The 25,478-nt window shown below is 45.8% G+C and overlaps 2 protein-coding genes across 2 annotated transcripts in view; both read right to left on the bottom strand.

Moving 5' to 3' along the window:
* Nucleotides 1-24,515, bottom strand: part of mthfd1b (methylenetetrahydrofolate dehydrogenase (NADP+ dependent) 1b) — a 35,018-nt gene extending 10,503 nt beyond the window's left edge. Inside the window, exons 1-16 of the mRNA XM_079527918.1 lie at nt 24,359-24,515; nt 20,342-20,426; nt 15,044-15,103; nt 14,902-14,955; nt 14,584-14,720; nt 14,365-14,465; nt 12,724-12,860; nt 10,938-11,049; nt 10,274-10,401; nt 8,718-8,815; nt 6,600-6,773; nt 4,926-5,062; nt 4,261-4,307; nt 3,240-3,347; nt 1,573-1,647; nt 688-790 (exon numbers count right to left, since the gene is read on the bottom strand). Of these exons, the coding sequence (XP_079384044.1) occupies nt 688-790; nt 1,573-1,647; nt 3,240-3,347; nt 4,261-4,307; nt 4,926-5,062; nt 6,600-6,773; nt 8,718-8,815; nt 10,274-10,401; nt 10,938-11,049; nt 12,724-12,860; nt 14,365-14,465; nt 14,584-14,720; nt 14,902-14,955; nt 15,044-15,103; nt 20,342-20,426; nt 24,359-24,396 (1,594 nt within the window). The 5' untranslated portion in view covers nt 24,397-24,515. The remainder of the gene's footprint in view (nt 1-687; nt 791-1,572; nt 1,648-3,239; nt 3,348-4,260; nt 4,308-4,925; nt 5,063-6,599; nt 6,774-8,717; nt 8,816-10,273; nt 10,402-10,937; nt 11,050-12,723; nt 12,861-14,364; nt 14,466-14,583; nt 14,721-14,901; nt 14,956-15,043; nt 15,104-20,341; nt 20,427-24,358) is intronic.
* On the bottom strand, nt 16,004-18,799 carry LOC306942606 (GPI inositol-deacylase-like; the record flags this gene model as incomplete). The annotated part of the gene is made up of 1 exon (XM_079528613.1): nt 16,004-18,799. One exon carries the CDS (start codon nt 18,797-18,799, stop codon nt 16,004-16,006), a length of 2,796 nt encoding a protein of 931 aa, XP_079384739.1.
* Nucleotides 24,516-25,478: the final 963 nt, after the last annotated feature.

The raw sequence follows: 25,478 nt of genomic DNA, 5'->3' as shown, positions 1-25,478 counted from the left end.
TATTTTTGAAAAATCGTGAAAATATTTATTTCAGAAAACTGGAGGATTTAGAAGGATTTTTTTTAAATGTTGAGGTCAGGCCTAAATGGGTCAAATGATAAGGGACAATATCGGTGGCACCCAACTGTAGATTCTGCACATCACACGCCGGAAAAGGAATGTCCCTAGTAGAGAACCATGGCCCAAGGACTACTGAATGAGGACGGGAAGCGAAGACCGTACGGTGGACTCCATGTTGCTCCCTTGAAGGAAAGAAACATGCGCAATTGAGACCAAGGAAGCTGAACGCGGAAGTGTTGGCTGCATATAGCCCATTGCGCATGTTTCTTTCCTTCCAGGGAGCAACATGGAGTCCACCGTACGGTCTTCGCTTCCTAACCTTATTTAATTAACCTTGCCATGGCCTGGGAAACGCTGTCAACTTAGTCAGTGGTTTTCAACCAGTGGTATGGTCGGGGACCACCAGTGATCCTTGAGGTGGTTCCCAGCTAAATAATGGAAAAATTGTTAACCAAATGGACCTGTATATCTTTATCTCTTGAGAGCTATGGGTCCATTTGGTTTCATTTTATTTAACTGTTAACTCTCAACATGACTTAATTTACAAGAAGTCTACACAATTAGAGAATGTAGAAGAACCCGCCGCCCGTAGTGACACGTGCATGATGTCATACAGTGGGCGTGTACCTCTGTGCCAGGTGATGGAGGCGGGGTCCATGTCCAGTCTGGAGAAGCTGGAGATCTCCTCGTCCGTCAGCATGGCGGGATCCGTCTTGTCGATGCCCAGTTTCTAGACGTCACACACACACACAGTGACACACAGAGAGGTGAAGGGGGGGTTGTCTGAGAATTGGTGGTCACCAAAAAGAGAGATTAGACGTGGGACCCAAACTAGTGGAAATAGCAGATCTACAATCTCACAACGCGTCACTTCGCAGCTTTCGCGCCACGTTGTGAGCTTGTTTCACTACTTCTTCAACATTTGTATTCTATTTATTCTTCTTCTTTGATTTCTTCATGAAATTACAGAAACAAAATCTTTGAATTTTGTTACACATAAAAATGTGTCCGTGATCCACAAACGGACAAAAATTGAATCGTTGGACAGCACTAATATAAATTCACAAGCTCATTAACCATTAACCTGAGAGGTATGTCTGTGACTCAACTCAGGATCCTGGCAATAAAACAATGAATACAATAACATAATAATAAATTAACAGTTATCGGTTAAACAGTCAACCATAAACATTGTGTTAATGTTTTGTTGTCACAGTCTTGTGGCCTCTTGTGACCTCAAGACACTTTGTGACTTTGGCCCCGGGCCTAATCTAGTGAAAACAGCACAGCCCTGATAGATGCTCTCACAGATGCTTCTCGCAGAATGAATGGAGGACAAATGGGTCAATAACTCCAAAAGCAAATACCTCTTCTGGTTGATTTTCTATTCCAACTCACAGCACCTGATGACTGGAATGACTTACAAAAACCTCTACAACTTTCAAGGTCTCCTCTAGGGACATTCTCGGAGACGAATACAAATGTCAAATACAACTAACTTGTTGTCGTTACCTGTAGCCTGTTGATCTGGACGGGGGAGAATTGCCTCTGGCCTCCACTGAGAGGCACCAGCCGGGTGTACAAAGCCTGAGGACACGTACAGTACACACAATATTAATATTTGATTCACAACCTTAACCCATTCTGGACGGGAACCCCTTTTGGTGTTTTAACTAAGCATTATGTTATACTTTAGCTATTGAAAAATAGCAGATCTACGAGCTTGTAGGCTATTTTTGAATAATCGTAAAAATGCGGCACAAATCTTTGAATATATATTCTTTCAGAGCTAACTTTTCTTTATTTCGACATCAGGCCTAAATGGGTTAAGCCCAAACCACACCAGTTGCAACTACTCACAACTAGTCGCAACTCCTTGCAACAAAAACAGTTTTAAGGTCAACCACACCAATGCAACTCCTTGCAACAAAACAGTTTTAAGGTCAACCACACCAATGCAACTCCTTGCAACAAAACAGTTTTAAGGTCAACCACACCAATGCAACTCCTTGCAACAAAACAGTTTTAAGGTCAACCACACCAATGCAACTCCTTGCAACAAAACAGTTTTAAGGTCAACCACACCAATGCAACTCCTTGCAACAAAACAGTTTTAAGGTCAACCACACCAATGCAACTCCTTGCAACAAAACAGTTTTAAGGTCAACCACACCAATGCAACTCCTTGCAACAAAACAGTTTTAAGGTCAACCACACCAATGCAACTCCTTGCAACAAAACAGTTTTAAGGTCAACCACACCAATGCAACTCCTTGCAACAAAACAGTTTTAAGGTCAACCACACCAATGCAACTCCTTGCAACAAAACAGTTTTAAGGTCAACCACACCAATGCAACTCCTTGCAACAAAACAGTTTTAAGGTCAACCACACCAATGCAAATCCTTGCAACTGCCATTGGGGATAATGGTTGCAAGGAGTTGCATGCATGGCGAATCATTGGTGGGGTTCAGGCTTGAGCCATCTATAGAAGCCTATTTCCACCACTCGGTACAAATGAAAAGGCCTGAATTGTTGTGAGTTTTGTTTTTGTTACATCCCACTGGTTCTCAAAAGTGGGGTCCGGGGACCTCCAGGGGTCCTTGAGGAGGTTCCAAAGGGGTCCCCAGCTAAATCTGTGAGAGTAAAACAAATGGACCCTTATAGGTCTGTAACTCAGAGTGTACAAATGGAATGGTACACTCTTGGCCTGGGCCGTGGCTCAGCGGTCCAGGCACCTTGGCTGGTAATCCAGTCTGGCAGTGTGCCGCGGGTTCGACTCCCGATCCCGACGGCCTGTACTGCATGTCATCCCCCCCATCTCTCTCCCCATTTCCTGTCAGCCTACTGTCTGTCCCTCCATAAAAAATATAAAATAAAGGTGAAAGCCAAAAAATAAAATAAAAGAAACATTTGCACACTCTTAAGAGTTAAATTATCACTGAGAATGATACAATGTAAATTGGGGTTCCAGAGATGGGGGGTTCAGCCTAGGCGTTAAAGAGTCTGATGGCGGTGGGCACAAAGCTAGCTGAGCCATATTGCTATAGCAATTGCTTCCAATGCAATGTCATAATAACACCACTGGGGGGCAGTGTTGTCTATTTATTGACATGGCATTATCTGGGACATAATCTCACACCAAGTGAATCACAACAATAAAAACAGGGGTATATTTGCCTTGTCCGTCTGGGTGGCTTCGTGGAACATGCGGGCATCGATGGCAGCAGCCACCAGGTTGTTGGAGGCGGTGATGGCATGGATGTCACCGGTGAGATGGAGGTTGAACTGAAGCCAGAAGAAATACATTATCAATCAATCAATCATGAATCTTCACACTTGATTCCAGGACATGTTAGCCTGGTAAACCCCTCCCCCCCTTTGCCAGACAGATTTATTTCTCGCAGAATGAATGAAATGTTTCCAAGGGTGTTGGGGTTTTACCAGGCTAGGACATTGTTGCTGTGAACTATATTAACCCATTCATGACGGGAACCCCTTTTGGTGTTTTAAGCATTATGTTATACTTTAACTCATACATAGGCAACTGGCAGCCCGGGGGCCACATGCGACCCCCAACTTTTCAGGATTTCAATTCAAATTTAGCAAAAATAGCTGATCTACAAGGTCAAAACGCGTCGCACTGCGACGCGTTTTGAGCTTGTACATCAACTATTTTTGCTAAGACAGTAGTATGCAATTATATTCAATGTGCATTGCCCTCTGGAGTGAGTGTGGATATATAGTGGCCCTCTCCATGGTCAAAGTTGCCCAGAGAAGAGAATGCTGTGCGGTAAGAAGTGAAGAAGAGAATGCTGTGCGGTAAGAAGTGAAGAAGAGAATGCTGTGCGGTAAGAAGTGAAGAAGAGAATGCTGTGCGGTAAGAAGTGAAGAAGAGAATGCTGTGCGGTAAGAAGTGAAGAAGAGAATGCTGTGCGGTAAGAAGTGAAGAAGAGAATGCTGTGCGGTAAGAAGTGAAGAAGAGAATGCTGTGCGGTAAGAAGTGAAGAAGAGAATGCTGTGCGGTAAGAAGTGAAGAAGAGTATGCTGTGCGGTAAGAAGTGAAGAAGAGAATGCTGTGCGGTAAGAAGTGAAGAAGAGAATGCTGTGTGGTAAGAAGTGAAGAAGAGAATGCTGTGCGGTAAGAAGTGAAGAAGAGAATGCTGTGCGGTAAGAAGTGAAGAAGAGAATGCTGCGGTACCTCCTCCATTGGAATGACTTGTGAATAGCCGCCTCCGGCCGCACCTCCTGCACATGCGGAGGAATGACAGAATACAATTATAAGACAATTTTGAGGTCCTTTTTTTTTCTTTTTTCTTTACTTTACTTCCATTTTTAAATATGTTCTACTTCTACTCCACTACAACTCGATCAGAGAAGCAAATAGTGTACCTTTTACGCCACTGAAATTATTTGACAGCTTTAGCAAGTAGTTATTAATGCTTGAGACTACGCATGCTTCCACTGGTTTTGGAAAATCTGCTTTCAAGTGCTGTGCCCCGCACACTTGGAACACCTTACAGACTTCACTCAAGTACAGCTCTCTTGTTTTCCTAGGTTGTTTACTGTCGGACATATCAACTGTGGTCAATCTCAATTGTACCTTTGTTTTAATTGATGTTGCTAAACTATGTGATGAAATGTTCTTTTATACATTTTTTTTTATCCCGTTTTTATCCCCTTTTTTACATCGTTTGTTGTTGTTGTAATCTCAGCACCGCTGAAAAAGAGGGTCCCAGCCCTCAATGTGTTCTCCGAGAACTAAACAGGAGGTTGAAATACTGCTGATCTACAAGCTCACAATGCGATACACAAATGACACATAACAGCCATCAGTGAGTGGACTGTAAAATCATGACACTTGACCTTTGATGCCGAAGGTGGGTCCCTGGGAGGGCTGGCGCACGCAGGCGAACACGTTGCGCTTCATGTGGGCTCCCAGGGCCTGGACCAGGCCTATGGTTGTGGTGCTCTTCCCCTCCCCCAGGGGTGTGGGCGTGATGCTGGAGACACAAGATGGATGTCACCGTCGACAACAAGAGTTCTGCCGTACAGTAGCCGTTAGTAAAGGTATTACTCTCCAATGTAGTGGTTCTAAAAAACGCATCGCCTCTCTGTCCCTCTTTTCTCTCTCTCTGTGTCTGTCTGTCCTCTCTCTCTCTTTTCTCTCCCCCGACGCGGTCGAGGCAGATGGCCGCCCACCCTAGAGTCGGGTTCTGCTTGACGTTTCTTCGTTAACACTGTCGCAAAATTGATTGCGCTCAGGGTGGGATCTCTGTCGGTCCTTTAAAGCAGGGGTTCTCAACCCGTGGGTCGCGACCCCTCGGGGGGGGGTCGCCAAATTATTTTAGGGGGTCCCCAAATAATTTTTTTTTTTAAAGTTTTTGTGTTTTGTTTTTTCACGGTTTTTCAAAAATAGCAGACCTACAAGCTCGTAGCGCGCCACTCGGTGGCGCGCTATGAGCTTGTAGATCTGCTATTTTTCATTAGCTAAATTATAACATAATGCTTAAAACACCAAAAGGGGTTCCCGCCCAAAATGGGTTAAGGTTATTGTAGCAGTCAATTTATATTGGGGGTCGGGAGGGGGCGGGGCGGGGGTCCCGAGATATTGCCAAAGCATTTCCGGGGGTCCCCGGCCAAAAACGTTGAGAACCCCTGCTTTAAAGTGTCGTGAGACAACTTGTTGTGATTTGACACTTTAATAAAATTGAATCGATTTCAAGGACCCCCCCCCCCAGTTTGATATGCACTAGGTCAGTGGTTCCCAAACTGGGTGTCGAGGGTCCCCAAATTATTTTGGGGGTCCCAGATGATTAGCTTAATGTGCAACATTGTTTTCTCACTCAACAGTAAACAAACCAACATACATACAGTGTAAGTGTATACAGGGTATCTGCACACTTGTAAATGTAATGACTTTTAATACCAAATTGGCCAAATATATTACGTAAGAAAGAGCTTGTGAAAAGAGCCGATCTACAAGCTCACAACACCTCGCACTGAGCTTATAGTTGGGCTATTTTCATATAATAGAAATCTGTGCAGCCGAGTCAAACTAAATGTCTACAATTCTAAGTGCTTCAAAAAACAGGAATCCAAAAAACTCCAAAAAGGTAGCGCATCCAAAGAAAATCTTAAATAGCGGACAAAGTACTCACATTTCCATTTCTTTATTGGCACACACCAAAAAGGAACGCTTACGCGTTTCGGCTATGCAGCCTTCATCAGAGCTCTGATGAAGGCTGCATAGCCGTAACGCTTAAGCGGTGGTACTTTGTCCACCGCTTGTTTAATTTTTGGATGTGCTACCTTTTTGGAGTTTTTTGGATTCCTGTTTTTTGATGTATACTAGATTTGGGTCTGGCACTCAACCTCTTTTTCTCATTTCATTCTAAGTGCTTGTCAGGGTGTGGGGGTCCCCAGTTCAAATAGGTCTTGAAGTGTGAATTCTACTCAGAGAGCGTACGAATGAAACCAAAAGGTCCATTTGGTTTCATGTGTACGCTCTCAGATAACGCAAACGGATCCAATCCATACCCAGTGACCACCACGTATCTGCCATCAGGCTGGGAGCGCAGGCGTTTGATGACGCTCAGCTGGACCTTGGCCTTGGTCTGTCCGTAGAGCTCCACCTCGTCAGACAACAGGCCCACCTCTCTGGCCAGACGCTCGATGTGCTTGGGCACACAGGAGCGGGAGATCACTATGTCACTGTCGGAAGTCAAGAGCACAGAAACACACACACCTTATCCTGTATCCATCAGAGTACAAAAAAAAACACCAACTCACAGAACCCTGTATAAAGAGTTCCGCCGGCTGTGTGAGGCATGGGCTCCCTAGTCTTGTGTAGTCAGACGATCCCTACAGACGCGCCTGGTGAGGTGGCGTCTAAATTCAACGAATGGACCAAAACTGCGAAGACCGTTAGGCCAATCGTTTATGTTGGAATGGCATCAGGATTGGTTTTCAAAGCAGTGGGTGTAGGTTCGTCTGGTTTTCTCCATTCAAACCCATTTCATTCGACTTCCCCAGATGTATCAGTAGGCAGAGGTGATCTGATCTTGCTATGAATCGCTGTGGCTCAGGAGGTAGAGCAGGTCGTCCAATGATCCATGGGTCGGCGGTTCGAATCCCGGCTCCTCCTGTCTACATGTCGAAGTGTCCTTGGGCAAGACACTGAACCCCAAATTGCTCCCGATGTGCTGGTTGGTACCTTGCATGGCTTCCGCCGCAATCGGTGTGTGAATGTGCGTGTGAATGGGTGAATGTAATGCACAATCTATGTAAAGCGCCTTGGATAAAGGCGCTATATAAATGCACAATTTACCATTTAAAGCGGCTTTGAGTTCTTTGAAAAGCGCCATATACATTTCAGGAGTTTTAGCCATGTAATCTGTAAATGTGTTACTGCAAGGTTAGTGCTCGCATGCAAGATATAAATAACTGAATTAAAAAAGCAGCTTGCTACTCTTTGGATTTATTTTTGCATCAATGTCAGCATGTGGACCATTTTCCTAGTCCAGCAACAATAGCCGCTAGCTATACATGTTCATGTGGATAGGACAACTTTCTGATGCCCCAAACACTTGACTGCAAAGAAGGAGCACCATATTCATACTCCAGTTTCAGGTGATAGCTCATCATTTTCTAAAGGTTAGAAAACTACAACATTACGTCACTCGCCGCAGTGATCAGCCATCACCGTAGACCCCGACACATCTCTCTGTTTTTACTGTCCTTTCACACTGGGTCACCTCGTTCACTGATTGGTGTAGAAGTTGGGTGGGCGCTGTACGCCGGTCCCCTTGGTTTTGCGTCTGAACCAGAGGGAGGCGGGGTCAATGCTTAAGGATGACATCACCGCAAGTGTGATGGTCTCGACTCATTATGAAGGCGACGGGGATAGGTGAAGGTGACTTCACAAAACTGGAGTATGTACTGCGTGTGAGCCTTGAGAGAGACAGTGCTAACCTGGGTACAGCAGAGTGGAGGACAGAGACAGTGCTAACCTGGGTACAGCAGAGTGGAGGACAGAGACAGTGCTAACCTGGGTACAGCAGAGTGGAGGACAGAGACAGTGCTAACCTGGGTACAGCAGAGTGGAGGACAGAGACAGTGCTAACCTGGGTACAGCAGAGTGGATGACAGAGACAGTGCTAACCTGGGTACAGCAGAGTGGAGGACAGAGACAGTGCTAACCTGGGTACAGCAGAGTGGAGGACAGAGACAGTGCTAACCTGGGTACAGCAGAGTGGAGGACAGAGACAGTGCTAACCTGGGTACAGCAGAGTGGATAACAGAGACAGTGCTAACCTGGGTACAGCAGAGTGGAGGACAGAGACAGTGCTAACCTGGGTACAGCAGAGTGGATAACAGAGACAGTGCTAACCTGGGTACAGCAGAGTGGAGGACAGAGACAGTGCTAACCTGGGTACAGCAGAGTGGAGGACAGAGACAGTGCTAACCTGGGTACAGCAGAGTGGATAACAGAGACAGTGCTAACCTGGGTACAGCAGAGTGGAGGACAGAGACAGTGCTAACCTGGGTACAGCAGAGTGGATGACAGAGACAGTGCTAACCTGGGTACAGCAGAGTGGAGGACAGAGACAGTGCTAACCTGGGTACAGCAGAGTGGAGGACAGAGACAGTGCTAACCTGGGTACAGGCCTCTGCAGGTTCAGCTTGGTGTACGTCAAGTCCCATTTCCCTGGCTGGTGGTGGTCCAGGAAACGCTGTGCACTCTGGACTGTGTTCTACGCACAGACAGAGAGACACAGAAAGACAGACAGACAGACAGACAGACACAGACACCATCATCATCGAGTAACAGAGTGCTCGACTCCCCTTCCTATTTTGTCCTATTACTCTCCGTCACCAGTAATCAACGTGCCAAAAAGTAATTCTCTCTCAGTCAGAGTTTGAGCTTGTAAATCAGCTATTTTCAAACAGCCAGTGTAGGCTATAGAGGATTAAAGTGTGCATGTAGCCCAGTGGAAACAAGCCAATAGGCAGACATTGTATTGAACTGTACTTTGCTTTTTTTTCTGCAAACTGTTAAAAAACATATCTAAAAAACTGTCTAAAAAACGTATTATTCTCACTGCTTATTTCTCTCTTAAAATCTGCTAATGGCGGGGACACACGCGTACATACCCCCATGAGCATGGCTACAGTCATGGTACATACCCCCATGAGCATGGCTACAGTCATGGTACATACCCCCATGAGAGCATGGCTACAGACAGTCATGGTACATACCCCCATGAGAGCATGGCTACAGTCATGGTACATACCCCCATGAGCATGGCTACAGTCATGGTACATACCCCCATGAGAGCATGGCTACAGTCATGGTACATACCCCCATGAGAGCATGGCTACAGACAGTCATGGTACATACCCCCATGAGAGCATGGCTACAGTCATGGTACATACCCCCATGAGCATGGCTACAGTCATGGTACATACCCCCATGAGAGCATGACTACAGTCATGGTACATACCCCCATGAGAGCATGGCTACAGACAGTCATGGTACATACCCCCATGAGAGCATGGCTACAGTCATGGTACATACCCCCATGAGCATGGCTACAGTCATGGTACATACCCCCATGAGAGCATGGCTACAGACAGTCATGGTACATACCCCCATGAGAGCATGGCTACAGTCATGGTACATACCCCCATGAGAGCATGGCTACAGTCATGGTACATACCCCCATGAGAGCATGGCTACAGACAGTCATGGTACATACCCCCATGAGCATGGCTACAGTCATGGTACATACCCCCATGAGCATGACTACAGACAGTCATGGTACATACCCCCATGAGAGCATGGCTACAGACAGTCATGGTACATACCCCCATGAGCATGGCTACAGTCATGGTACATACCCCCATGAGAGCATGGCTACAGTCATGGTACATACCCCCATGAGCATGGCTACAGTCATGGTACATACCCCCATGAGAGCATGACTACAGTCATGGTACATACCCCCATGAGAGCATGGCTACAGTCATGGTACATACCCCCATGAGAGCATGGCTACAGTCATGGTACATACCCCCATGAGAGCATGGCTACAGTCATGGTACATACCCCCATGAGCATGGCTACAGTCATGGTACATACCCCCATGAGAGCATGGCTACAGTCATGGTACATACCCCCATGAGAGCATGGCTACATTCATGGTACATACCCCCATGAGCATGGCTACAGTCATGGGTCCAACCCCGCCGGGCACTGGGGTGATGAAGCCAGCCTGCTCCTTAGCCGAGCTGTAGTGCACATCGCCCACAACGCGCTTCCCACTCGCCTTGGTCTCATCTGAGAGGGAAAGGAGAAAAAAATGTGAGGTCAGTGAGTGTACAAAAGGCCACTCGGTTACAAAATAAACTTCCACTTACGCCACTGCTATTTTTGAGAATGTGTTAACTAACCTTATGTCTGTATGATGAGCTATGGGATACCTGCATTTCCCTTTGGGGTTTAATAAAGAATCTATCCGTCTGTGTTTGACTGACATGCATGGTGAACAGAGCCTTCTGAAGCAGGGATGTTTTACCATGCATGGTGAACAGAGCCTTCTGAAGCAGGGATGTTTTACCATGCATGGTGAACAGAGCCTTCTGAAGCACGGATGTTTTACCATGCATGGTGAACAGAGCCTTCTGAAGCAGGGATGTTTTACCATGCATGGTGAACAGAGCCTTCTGAAGCAGGGATGTTTTACCATGCATGGTGAACAGAGCCTTCTGAAGCAGGGATGTTTTACCATGCATGGTGAACAGAGCCTTCTGAAGCAGGGATGTTTTACCATGCATGGTGAACAGAGCCTTCTGAAGCACGGATGTTTTACCAACCAGGAATGTGATTGATGCCACAGTCGATGACCACCGCTCCCTTCTTGATCCATTCCCCTTTAACCATCTCCGCCTTACCGATCCCCACCACCAGGATGTCTGCTCGGCCCACCTGGACGGAGACGGTAAATGGTGCATTTATATAGCGCCTTTATCCAAGACGCTTTACATAGACTGTGTGCACACACACACACACACACACACACACACACACACACACACACACACACACACACACACACACACACACACACACACACACACACACACACACACACACACACACACACACACACACACACACACACACACACACACACACACACACACACACACACACACACACACACACACACACACGGCGGAGGAAACCATGTAAGGAACCAACCTGCACATCGGGAGTAATTAGGGGTTCAGAGTCTTGCTCAAGGACACTTCTGACACTAACTCTGGGGGAGCCGGGGATCGAACTGGGAACCTTCCAGTTCCCAAGCGGCCACTCTACCCCTGAACCACTGCCGCCCGGCAGACGGCAAAGGACTAAATCTCTGCATGAAATGTGCTGCTCAGGAGACCCCTGGTGGCTCAACAAGTCTAATGCATGAACTATACAACAACACCTTCACCGTGCAACTTAACCACAAGACATAAAAAAGTGAGAACATTAGCCGATCTACAAGGTCACAACGCAGCGCACCATGTTCAGAGCTTTTAGATGAAATGTAGATTAAAATAATAAATAGTACGAAAAACAAAGAAAGTAAAATAGCACAAAGAAAATCAGACCCGTCTGAACCGAGTGGTGCTGTACTGTACATTTGTTATCAAAATGTTTGTTCCAATATTGGTCTGATGACTGTTGGGTAAAAGACACATTTCCATACGGACACATAAACGAATCAATCAGGTAACGGTTAAAGCTGCAATGAATGTTTGTTACAAAGTTGCTTACTTCTAACCTAAAATGTTTTCGGATACATGTATATTTTAGTGTGCCGATTAAGTTTACAATGAGAAATACACCTGGACGTGATCTTGAATGAGATTCAAAACGGAGTAGTTCTGTAAATAAAAGCAGGCGTGTTTGGAGGAACGTGCAGCTATGGGAATCACACAGGTGAATGAAATCAAGATTAATTTATATTCATAAAAGTGTTATCTATGTAATCACGCAGCACATTTTCATTCACAGGAAGTAACTTTTTATTTTGTGCATGTGACTCTTCGGCATACCGTAGATCAGGGGTTTTCAACAGGTGGTCCGTGGACCACTGGTGGTCCCTGGAAGTATTGCATGTGGTCCCTGACCATTCATTTAGTAATGTATAGGATTTGTTGATTTTTAACAATGTCATTCCACTAATTGAGAAACAGTGAACTGAATGACCTGGTGACCTATGATGACTAGTGTCCATGTAGTCATTTTACTGACAAATTGGAGGTCAAGAAATTCAACAGAAAAAGGGAGTTAGAATCTCAAGAGGGGGAAGTGCAGCGGCTTGTCTGGTTGAGTCATTATTATTAGGAAAGTATTAGTAGTCAATGGACCATTGGTTGATAAACAGTGGAATGTATACACATGGGATGCATAGCAAGTGTTACAAAAGCATTAATCTTAGCCCATATCCCCAGATTCCCCACCCAACGCAACAGTGGTCCCCAGGTTGATTCTAAGTCAGGGTGATGGTCCCTGGTTCACAATCAGTTAAAAACCCCTGCTGTAGATGCCTTGCTAGTCATGGTGTGATTGGCTGGTTGATGGTGAGTCTCTCAACCAATCAGTTACCTCTGCGGGCAGGTCTGTGGTCTTTGAGTGACAGGTGGTGACGGTGGCGTGGCTCCACAGCAGAAGGTCATGCATGGGCGCGCCCACGATCTTGCTGCGGCCAATCACCACGGCTCTCTTCCCTGCCACGGACACACCTGTGGACAAGCGGCCAAATGGTCACTTCCGTAAAAACTATGTTCAAGTTCATCTTTCCACACAAGCTCTAGTTGAGAAACGGTGCACTAAATCATTGGTTTGTCAAGTGGGGTCCAGGGACCCCCCAGGTAGGGGTGCTCCCATAAGGATTTTGGGACCAATAGGCCTATCTCACAGCATTTCCCCGCCCCCTTTTTACGCCCCCTTTTGTTGATAGTGGTGTTATTTTTTTTGTGGTCCATAGGCTTCCATGTTAAAAGAGGTATTTTCAAAAGCCACAAACTACCGTTTTGTAAAGGTAAGGTTTATTCTACTTATTTGAGTTGTTATACCATTGTGTTTTCTTCATATTATTATCGGTCTTTGACATTTTAACATTAGAGAAAGAAAGTGGTAATGCCTAATGTTAAATGACACCACTATCTACCGGAAGTGGGCGTGGAAAGGGGGCTGTGAGATAGGCCAATCATGATAACTGTTGTGTTTCCTCTCTTCTCACGATCAGCTGATACCAATACCGATCGTGTGCGTAAGGAGAACATTTAAATATTTCCAAAATTATTATATTGTCAAAACCCACGTTAAAACCGTTCCTGTGTGTGGGGAGGTAGAGGAGAATGTTTAGGCCTGTCACAAAGATGCAAAGCAATATATGATTGTATTATTATTTGTATTATAACATTATTACTATATATCCGATTGACCTTTATACCACTTAAACGGTATAAAAGATCGGTTTCTCCAGATTGACAGTCATTAAATGACTCGATCAGTTATATATTCGAGTATATATTTGACTAAAATTGTGGCCGATCGATCGGAGCACCTCTACCCCCAAGGGTCCTTGAGGGAGTTCCAGGGGGTCCCCAGCAAAATGTGTTAATATAGCCTCACAATTATTATAATTATAAATTATAACAATTATAAAGCATCACTTTATCGATATAAACTTTATTTCCATGTCGTCTACTCTTGTAGACGGCCTCAGACGCAGAAGGGGTAATAGGTGTTAAGTAGTTGTTAATAGTAGTTAAAACACACCAAACGCCCAGGGGTATTTGTAACCATTAAATCAGGACGCCCAGCGATTTGTTTCTTCAGGACCTATTTCAAGGTGGCCCCGCGCCATTTTGGGAAGTAGCAACATGTAGCCAAAACACTGCCGAGGCGATCAACAACGGGAGGTATGATAAATTCTAACGCGACTAGCGACGGGACCGCGATGGAACGTCAAAAACATAATATTTGCTTAGAATTGGACGGAATGATTGGACGGAATGAGTTATTCACGTTTTAAGATTTTCAGTCTCATCGGCTAAAATGGGGGGGGGGACATTTTCGATGACATTGCGCAACAGATGCTCACAGCCTGTGGAGCGATTCGATCGGTTTTGATATCAATAAATCTCCGTTTATTAATCTCCCTCCTGAGTGCTGGGCGCTACTAATTGATAGAACAGAGAACTCCGTCCTCCGCCCCGCTCTGGGCCCAGCCCCACTCACCAGTCTGTCGGATGAGCTCCATGCAGCCGTTAGGAGTGCAGGGGATGAAACAGTCGGCCAGGTCTCCACGAGACAGCTTCCCTGCATTGATGCTGGTCAGCCTTATAGACAAGACAAACAACAGAGAAACCATCTGAACACTGGCCCACATTTGTAATCTGAACCAGGTATATTCCAGGGTCGTCATCATGTCAAGCTGGCGTGCGTTCTCTCTCTCACCCGTCCACATCCTTCTCTGGGGCCACGGCGTTGGTGACCTTCTCCGTGTCGATCTTGTGGACAGAGTCCAGAGGAAGCTGGACGATGAGGCCGTGGATGGACGAGTCCTCGTTCACCTCTTTGATGCTGCGGAGAATCTATGGACAAAAGAAAAGGTCTTGATTGTACTCAATTGAACCGTTAACCCTCCGGTCCCAAACACGGCTGCTCTACCTCCTGAGCCACTTACACACCCATAAAGGCAGACACGTGCATGCGCGTGTGCTTGTGTGCGTGTGTGTGTGTGGTCAACTGTGGTTTAGCGGCCCTATCCCTCACCTCATCCTCGGTAGCGGTCTTGGAGAGTTTCTTGAGTGAAGCGTTTATTCCGATCTGTTCAGAAACAGGTGGGTTAGTTCTAAACACCATGCATATACAGGCATAGTGAATAGTAAATATCAAGACAAAATGATTTCTTTACCTCTGCAGCTGCTTTGAGCTTCATGCTGATGTAAAGCGTTGAATCATCTCGGTCTCCCACCTACAGATACATGTCAGTTATTATGACATTGCTGTTTAATGTTTGTCAGTGTTAATTTCGTTGACCAAAAGGCGAAAGATGTTCGTCAACTACGGAAACTAAATAAAACCTAAGCTATGATGACAGAAAATAAATGGACACAATTTATCAACAAATAAAAACTAGATTAAAATGTTAGGCAGTAGAAACTCCCAGTAGAAACAAATAAGACAAGTCATTTCATTTTATGCTTGGTTGTGCGTATAGGTGTCGCTGAGCTACAAGATTTTTAGTCAACTAGACTAAAACATTTCTAAACTATTCAAAAGACCAAAACTACATAAACATTTTCAAAGTATCAGGCTGAAAAGCAAGCCTTACGTGCAACCCTTGGGCCCATGGGCACCAGCGAGTGTGTTTCTGTCACTGAATATCGGAACATTACGAATAGAAACTACAAGTATTTGGCTTGTAGGCGTTGTAAACAAAAGGTGCACAGGGTTAGACATGACAAACAATGTGATTACTTTTATAATACTTCAAATAAATGTCACAAAAATAATTGCGTTTAGGCAATTATGCAATAATAATATTATGACAGGCATAGTCCGGGGACCCAAGAGTGTTCAAATGGAACCAAAAGGACCCGCAAGGAGTTGTACTCTCCGCAAGTTACAACAAACACCCAGAGTTGTTATGTTAGGTTCACGTTAGGTTCCACATAGTCTCGCGTTACCAGACTGTTTCCTCCGCAATTTCCAAATGCTTCATCATACAGTCTGGGCCAACGGAAGAGCTATCATGAGTAAGCGATACAGCGGAAGTGGAGCCTCCTCCCCACTGAGCTTCTACTGTTAAGAGGACTCATGAATCACTGAGCTAGACAGACTGATGTTCTTCTCAGAGGACTCATGTGGGTAGTTAGAGCAGACAGGAAATGGCCAGGGGCACCAGCGCCGCCGACAGGAAGTAGGTGATTCTGTAGAGGTGGAGCGGTGAGAAGATCACCATGGCGACTGCCAGGGGCAGAGGGAGACAGGCGGTCAGAGGCAGGAGTTTACTGGCTCCGAGCTTCAGAGTGTCCGAGTTCGTGAGCAGCACGCAGGCGGCGAGCAGAGGTACCGTGTGAGGCCAGCAGGGGTCGGGATCCAGCCGGGTGGAGTACCTCAGGTTGCGTGCCCAGTGCACGAGCGAGGGTGCGCCGAGCGCGACGGGAAGAGCAAAGAGCGCCGACAGACAGAGGTGGAGCTGCAGGTCGTCCCTCGTCTGCTGCAGCGCCCGCTCCGACAGTGAGGGGGCACTGCAGATAGCCAGGCCATCGACTGAGCCATTCTCCGCATTCTCATGCTTCTGGAGAGCTAGATTGGGCATGCGACTCAGATAGCTTTCCTTCATCTGTAGCCTCAGTACCCTGTACAGGTGGAGCAGGAAGCCAAGAGAGATCGACAGGGCTCCACAGGAAGTCCCGCCCAGTGCGGCGAGAGACAGCACGAGGAGGAGTTGCGCGTGGAGTCGCGGGGCGCCGTGGCATCGAGAGGCCGGTGGCCTGTGCAGCGGAGCCAGTGTCAGCGACATCAGGCGTACGAGAAGGCGGAGCAGGGCGCTGCCCCAGAACGCCATGCCCGCCCCCAACACGTAGAAGAGAGGCGACAGCAGGTGTGACCACCACTCTGCTGGAGCCGCACCCTCGCGGAAGGACCCATCGGGAGATGCAGGGGGGAGGTCATCGATGGAGGGGAGACCGAGGATGGACCAGGCCTCGAGGAACCAGCTGTAGCCAAGCAGCAGGTGTAGGACGTAAACGGGAAGGTGAACCCTGTGCGGCTGCAGGCCACCGGCCACCGCCTCGCTCATGTCCAGCACCCGGCTTGTCCTCAGGATGGAAGAAAGCTGCTTCCCACAGGCTAAGAGGAGCATTACGGCCACGTACACGGGCAACGTGTGCCAACAGAACCTCAGCACCTGCACAAGAACTCTGGGAAATGAAGTCCTCACTGAGACCTTGTAATGGCAGTTGGGAGCGGTGTGCATCTGCAGAAGAACGGAGGACGTGTTGTCTGGTCTGCTGGTGTGGAGAATCCCAGAGATCTCAGTTACCGAGGGGACGCCGACTGTGGTTAAATAGTCTTCCCTGAACCACGGCACCATCAGTCTGTATGTATCGGACGTTCCATCTCTCTGTACTGCGCAGTGGCTTGCAACGGTGATGCGGAAAGCCTGGTAAACCTGATGAAAGTGCTGCAGTTGGACAGTGTGTAGCAGGCCGGAGGAGTTAATAACAACATCGGCGACCGTCAAGCCAAAGGACATGACGTGTGGCACGGGAAGCGACATCGTCCGAGACTCCCGCCTCTGCCACTCACACTCCACCGTGAAGTGTTTGCCGTTGGCGTTGGACGCATTCACCACCAGGTGAGACACGGAGGAGGACAGGTCTCCGAGACTCAGGGTGACAACCTTGTACGTTGGGAGGAGCTCCGTTCCCAAAGACAGATCCACTGCATGCTCACAGACGGAGCCGATGCTCCGCGTGCAACCATAAACCCAACTGGTCATCTCCAAGTTGCCGCTGCGACAGTAGAGGTGGCTGTAACCTTTCCTCCGACTGGACAGCGCAAACAGAAAGTACTTGACCAGTCCATCCTTTGGCGTGCGGTAAGCCAGGCGCGTTGTGTTCACTTGGCTCCAAGCTTCAGGAGTTACCGAGAACGAGAAGGAGGACTCTGGAGGTTCTCCCAGCATCATGCCTGGATGTCTGATGAAGTGATGTGTCAGAACCGACCTCCTCCTCTCTGGGTCCACTGAGAACTGTCTCGTACCGGGTTCAATGAGATCGAAGAAAGCGCGGACAGTGGCGAGAACGAGCTCTAAACACCAGTTAATGGAGCAGTGAGTGGTGGAGACCCATACCCTAGGAACTGCGGTTACCAACAAGGCCAGCTTGTTGGGGTCTCCCGGGCCACAGGGAAGGGACGTGAGGCCAGATCGTACATGGTAGTCACGGTAGCCGCCTCCCACAGACAGGACGGTGACATTGCGGAGGTCATCTGCGTGACCCGCCCACCTCCGTCTGACCTGCGAGTAGAGGTCCAGCTGGAATGTGTCGAGGGCCAGCACGGGCGCTAGGTGAGGAGAGCCCTGGGTGACGATGAGGCTGACCAGATGAAAGCTGAAGCCAGGAACGGTGAACAGAGCACGGGCCAACACCCCTCCCATGGAGTGACCCACCAGGACCACACTGCGAGGGGGCGACTCTGCGTCCTTGTAGAGGCGGAGGATGGCCTTTATGCATTCGTGCAGGAAGTGGGTCTGTCGCCGCATACTGCCGCCGTAGAGGGCCACCAGCTCCTCGTTGAAGTCCACCGTGAAGACGTTCAGGTGGACTCCTCCCTCCATGTTCTTGGCCTTGCTGAGAGCCACCGAGCCCAGGGAACGAGCTTGCCGGTAACTGCCACCGCTCCCGGGCAGGAAGAGCACGGGAGCCCCCGTGAGATTGAGAGCTCGGGTCTCCTTAGCGTAGAGCCCCTCCCCGTACAGGTACAGACGATACGCCGGATACGACATGGAGACGTGATGAGGCAGCAGCACCTGCCGGTACTCTTCGTGTTCAAACATGTGGGTATTGTTGCATCCGTTCTCTTCAACGCCCGTCGTCATCTCCCACAGACCCGCTGTCAGAAGAACCACGACTAAACCGTACAAGACCTCCTTCGTCATGCTGCTTCGGCAGCGGTGCCTCAGGAGGTAGAGTGGACGCTCGGGAACCCCTAACTGATCAAGGTTTACGCCTTGCCTGGCTTCCTCCACAGTCGGTGTGTGAATGTGTGAGCTCACTGTATAAATGCACCATTGTGTAGACAAACATCAGTCTATAAATGTGCGAAATCTCTGCATGTTCACGTTCGTGTTAATCTGTCTTTGCGTATCTCGAGTACTGACCGACCCGACTTCAAGTATGACAGAGGACACAGAGGACCCAACGGACTTCAGTGCCGTGGGGGAGACAATTAGACTGGGGTTTCCCCAGGAATATGGAGATAAACTAACAAAGCTATCTTTCTGACTGTATGTCTGTAGGTCTCACTGTCTGTGTCCATTTTATGCAACTATATGAAGATTCCTGGTGACATCATAGTACTGACATCAAAGCTTTCAAGGAGTGTGATAAAAGGAACCCAAGTACTAGTATACAGTAGCAGCCTAGTCTATGGGATTTCTTTTTAAATGTTTATTTAGAGCACTTATGGAATGAATCGTTTGCCAGCCAAGTCTATGGACTTGAGGATATCACAATGTTTGTTAGCACTTATGATGCAAATAGTTTGCCAGCCAAGTCTATGGACTTTACCGTTTGTTTAGGGCACTAAATGATGTGGACGATATAAATACCTGAGAGAAAAAAGAGTAATAAGATAAGGATAAAGACAACGTTATTGTCCATTCAATTTACATAAAATGGAAATGTATCTTCGACACACCGACAGTCAGTTTACAACAATAAAGACATTACATAAAAACTACTATATAAAAAGCATTCACATAAAGCAGCAACAGTGATCATGGGCTGTGGGGATTAGGTGGTGGAACTATTTAAACATGTTCTTATTTAAAATGTCCACAGCACTTGGCACAAGTCTTGTAACCCCTTCTTTTAGCTAATTTCGCTCTAAGCCATCTGCCTGATGGTAACAAGTCAAATTCAGAGCGAAGAGGGTAGGTAAAATCATTGTAAATCGGAATCGTCTTTTTGGTTATGGAGCGATTATACAGTATATGTCCTGAAGTTGCAATTGTTTGTCTTCACTTGCAAAACATCTTCACTCGTGTGAAGCCTTTGGGGGCAGGCACATAGTCCATAGATTTGGCTGCCACATGACGTCAGAAACAAAAGCTAGATGTTGGAGAGGCTAGTGCCCCCCTAAAATATTTTATGCAGGCCCAGACCTGATGCTGAAACGTATCTACATTAAACAATGCTTTTTTGAGGGGCGCCATCCCCTCCAATGCATGGCTTTCCGAAATTACATCATAGGCCAGACAAGTCTATGGAAAAATATAATTTTGCACAAAAGCAAAAATAACAGAAATCTTCTCTTCTGAGGGTCACGGACACGAATCCCTTTCAAATGGGGGTCTGCGACCAAATAAATACATACAATTTGGGGGTCCTTGACATAAAAGGTTTGAGACCACTGCATTAACAGGTTAACATCCAGATCCATAATATATCTAAAATGATAATGACCATCTTGCACTGACCTGTAAGACCACCAGACCAGGGCTGAAATTGGGGTCCTGAGTTTTCATTTGCTGCACCTGCTTCCTCAGCCTCTCCCTCACCTGGCTGGGGTCCAAAGAATGGAAGAGAATTTTAGATTTTTAGTCTGGGGTTACAAACAAACAATTAAAACATTTAACTTTTTATTTTGCATTGCCATGTTGCGCAACGAAAATGATTACTGAAAACCATGACATCATGCTGAAAATCCACTATTTTCCTTATTTAGTTAACTTTATGATGCTTTGCATGGTCCCATTAATATTATCCTTGCAGCGATATTTTAAAAAGATGATTAATCCTCATGATAGGATTATTAAGGACAGGCAAATTTCACTCTGATGGCGGTTACTTGTCTAACATTAGGCATGTCCGTTTAACCACTGACACTTCATTGACCGTCACCCAGTGGTCTAGATTAGAATTTAAGGCCCCCCTCCCTTTTCATCTCTTCACCCCAGATTAGGGATACTAGGGTTCATGTCATGTGGTTAATAAACTGGACAGTTTTCACATGAATGCTGTGTTGCCAGAGACTCGAAGCTATAGACCTCCATGGCCTGGCAGCCCATGAAGCAAAGTGAGGTTTGAGATAGGTGACTGTAGCGTCATCGACAGTTATCCTGCTGCTATTCAGCTTCTGAACAGCAGATAGCACTTTATTCTTGCCTCTTAGGCACAGATTGCCCACTATTACTGACGCTGCTACTATTGAATGCTAAGAATTCTCTGTCTCTACTCTCTAGTGCCCTGTTCATAGATTTTAGAGTAGACTTTTATGATGCGTTTTGAATGTCGTTTGATATGTGTATTTTTACTATTACCTGGCTGCAAACCAATTTCCCACAAGGGACAATAAAGCTAACCTTGAACCTTGAACCCTTGAGTCCCAGTGAACCAGCAGGACATGGAAAGTAATAAACGTAACCATGATGAATGCACCATGACGGACCATGTTTTTTGGAGAGATTGATACTTTGTGACAACATTTTGTGATGATGAAATAGTATCTCTGAGTGGACACCAGGCCATTGCAGCAAGTCATTCACATTTCAGGTGAATGGTCCAAACTTTATCTTAATGCCAATAGAGAACAGGGACAAACATTGCAATACGTTAAAAGGTGATGCAAAGCATACTAGGCACATCATCAGATAGACATAGAAGATAAAGATTAAGCAAGCCAGCCTGCCCTTAAGTGTTTTGATCTACATTTCCTACATTTATGGCACTGGTGGGGGGGGGCTTAAGCACAAGATGTGTACTTTTTACACAACTAATCAAACGTTAAAGTGTGTAATCAAGCTGAAACTGCTCCAGAATTATTGTGTTACATACACACAATTGTGTTACATACACACAACTCATATTCAAGACCTGAATATGAGTTGTGTGTATGCTTATATGCATGCATGTATGCATGCATGTATGCATGCATGTATGCAAGTCTTGGATCACACAACTTTTGTCTGTGCTTTTGGTCAGGGGTTGGGCTGCTGGGCACCTGATCATGTGATTTACAACACTGGTCCGAGTGACAGTGACACAAATGACTCTTACATGGACGGGTACTTCTCTCAGAAACCCCACCCCACCACAACTATATTACAGGCAAGTTGGCAACACAACGCTTCTGAATGAATGCCAAAAGGGGGTTTCTGTGAAATGTTGCAGAATGGATTCTAAGCTCTTTTACTAGTCCTAAAAGATGTAGGATTGTCTCAGGAGCCTTCAATTCCCAGTAACTACACCAGGATTTTACCGAATCTAAGCCTGTCTGAGAGGACAACCATTCGTCGAACATTTATGACTCAACACAATGACATAGCAATATCTCTACGTGACATAGTTCAAACAAAAGATACAGACCTCGCACTTTTGTACCCCGGATTTTAACCCGGTTTTTACCATTGAGCTAATAGAGCCTGCATGCTTGCTCAGGAGATAAATTGAATCTTGACCATCAGGCCAGAATTCCTGTCAGATCCCGTGTCTAGGTGAGACATCATGACATTTGACACAATCTAAATGTCTCAATAGAAGAGCAGGGAGACAAAATGCGACTCCAATTGTATACGTTATAGAGATGTCCCAATACTGTATCGGTATCGGCCCTTTTTGGTCATATCGGTATCGGCGAATATGCCAGGCTAACCACCGATCCAACACAGGGGTAAGGGGTTGACAGACACTATGGCAGGTAAATAAAATGTTGGGGCATGTGGAGTTTGCTTTCGAGTTGCCCAAACTGCAAGTGCACATTTGAGTGAGGAGTCTGCTATTAACAACACCAGATAAAATAAGTAATTTTATTATTTTTATTATTATTATAAATAGTATTCTCTGGTATCTGTATTGGGTATCGGTAAACACAGAAATTGTGGTATCGGGATCAGATCGGGAGCGAAAAAGTGTAACGGGACATCCCTAATAAGTTATATATATATTATTAACATACTCTACCATACAGATTGGACAAAATTAAATTGTATTCATTCAAAAAGTTGCATAGTGCAACTTTAACTAATGTAACTAATGCCAATGTCTTCTGAACCAGACACACTGAATTTACTCAAAGGAAGGCTTTTTTCCCACTCTACAACACCAATATCCTCACCCAGAAAATAGGCAATAAAAGCTTTGCGAGTTTGTTGATTCACTATTTTTGCAGAAAGTTCCCCTATGACATGCCCAGCCTAGGGATGCTAGCGTTCAAGTGGCTAAGAGAGCAACAAAGAACAACAATCCCTTAAGTTGGTGAGATAGATGGCTATCATAAATGCATCCACAACCTAAATACTCCTAGAATACCCTAAGGTTAAAACATAGCCTTGATTGTATGAAAATGTCATCCATTTCTACCCACAGATCAGCTAGGGGAAATAATCATAGTGAGGGGTGTGGGGCATCCACACAGTATTGTTGCATTCCGATTAAAGTATAAGGTCAAAGCCTTCCTGGAATAACTACTAGGCCAATTTCATGCATCATAGACACAAGAAGCCAGAAGACACACGTACAACACCTGTCTCCTTCAGCTCTGACAAATCGACCTCCAAATGACAGCAGTTAGTGAGGACAGAATGCAAATAACTGTACATGGAGGTGATGAATGGAACCCTGGTCAGTCATTTGAATTAAATAATTAGCTAATAGGTAGTGTGAGGGCCGGGGTCAGTTGGCTGCAGGCCATGGCCATCTGTCTTGTGACAAGCATGTGCCACTAATTGTGCACTATCAAAGTAGTGTTTTGTCTCTTTTCAAAACTTGAAAGTGCATGAGCATTTAATTGGCAGTACCGACATGCTTACGCCATATTGTTAATTATTTGATTTTGAATTGTTTGTTTTGTTTATAAGCTTATAGGTAGTGGAAAAATAGGAATGCAAGGCATTTGGTTCTGAATATAAATCAGCTCTAAATGCCATAAATGTTTCTATCAACATCACCACAGGTCACTCCCCATGCGTAAAGGGCAAAGGCTACAATATTCAACTTATTACATAATGCCTAAACCATTAATCCTTCACAAAACACACTGGCCAAAGTTGACCCTGGCCTGACTTCAGAGGGTAATGGCACCAATTCAAACTTTGCCAAACACTCCTACGTCCAGTTTTGCTTATTTCTCAGCCCCAGTTATTAATAGGAATACAAACATTTCATATTATAAAATCCATGCACAAGATGTTGATGCACGTGGTCAACACACAATGCCACCTACCCACAACAACAACCAATTCATTGTTTGTCACTCAAGTTCAAGACAATCAATAGATATACCAGCACTTTGCGCAAGTCTTAAGCATTCCAAGATGACCAATAGTTGAATGAATTAATTGATTAATAGCCTATAGAACTTGACATAAGATCAGAAGAAGCAAGTATGAGCAACAGTTAGCCCCGCACACAGACGCATGGCTCAATTATAGCTGCTTCTTCATCCATTCAAAGTATGCATGTACTATTAATAAGATGAATAAATGAAATCAACTTACGCTGAAACCTCTTTGCCACTGATGATTTGAGCTGACATGGTGTGAGCTGGCTGGGGACAGTTGTGAGATGCAGATGTGTGTGAGTGTCTATCTTCACTCTGCTGTTTAGAGAGAGAGAGTCAGACTAGAGAGAGAGAGCAACACAACACAACCAAGTTTTGAGACGCTGCTGGTATAGTAGTAGTCGTTACGCTAGTAACGTATCCTGTGTTGCCATGTCGCTTATGTCGCTTATAAGCGACTTTGGGCTTGTTTCTTAATGCTGTTTAAACCAGTGGTATTCCTTAAAGGAAGGGCACCCAGCCAGCTTCAAAGTTATTCAAAATAAATAAATATATATTTATTTAAATACAAGCATTTTTGTCTTGCTTTCATAGACCTGTTTGCTTATCCAGTCTCCCTAGTACTGTAGATAGAGAGTATTGTTTTGCACTTGATATTTTATTCTTGTATGAATCTATGCTATGTTAAGTTAACTAGGAGAAACAATTTCGTTTTTTGCTGAGGCTGCTTGCGGTATCAGAACAAAGCAATCTTGAATCAATCTTGAATCTTATTTCTCTCTCAAAATCTGGCAACACTGTCCCTCCACAACCATTCACAGTGATTCTGTGTTTACGGCTGAATGTCACCGTAGAAACTTTACAGAATAGTGTTTGAGCGTAACTTCATATTCGCCAATGGGCAGCATGGTGAAGAGGGGTGGCGCCGTAGTTGGATCACTGCCGACTTTGACAGCCAATAGAACGGATGTTGAAATGATTGACAGGCGACATTAATCAATAAAGAAACGAGATGGGAGGTGGTCTACCCTGGGGGTTCTCAAAGTGGGGTCCGGGGACCCCCAGGGGTCCTGAGGGAGTTCCAGGCCAGCTAAATGATAGTTTAGGAACCAAATGGACCCTTGTGGGTCTGTAACTCAGAGAGTGCACAAGAGTGTACAAATTGAACACTCTCAGTCTCAGAGTTAAATTAGCATTGCTTTTACAATATAAAGTCCCAGAGATAGACATGCCATTAAATGGGGGTCCGTAGCCGCTAGCCGCCTATTAATGCATGTCAAACTGGGGGTCCTTAAAATGTTTGCGTATCACTGTTGAGCCGCAAAAATCTTCTTATG

This window comes from Electrona antarctica (genome assembly GCF_951216825.1).
Source record: "Electrona antarctica genome assembly, chromosome: 18".
Lineage (NCBI taxonomy): Eukaryota > Metazoa > Chordata > Actinopteri > Myctophiformes > Myctophidae > Electrona > Electrona antarctica.
The sequence above is the reverse complement of the archived record's forward strand: the minus strand, read 5'-3'. Positions and strand labels throughout refer to the sequence as shown.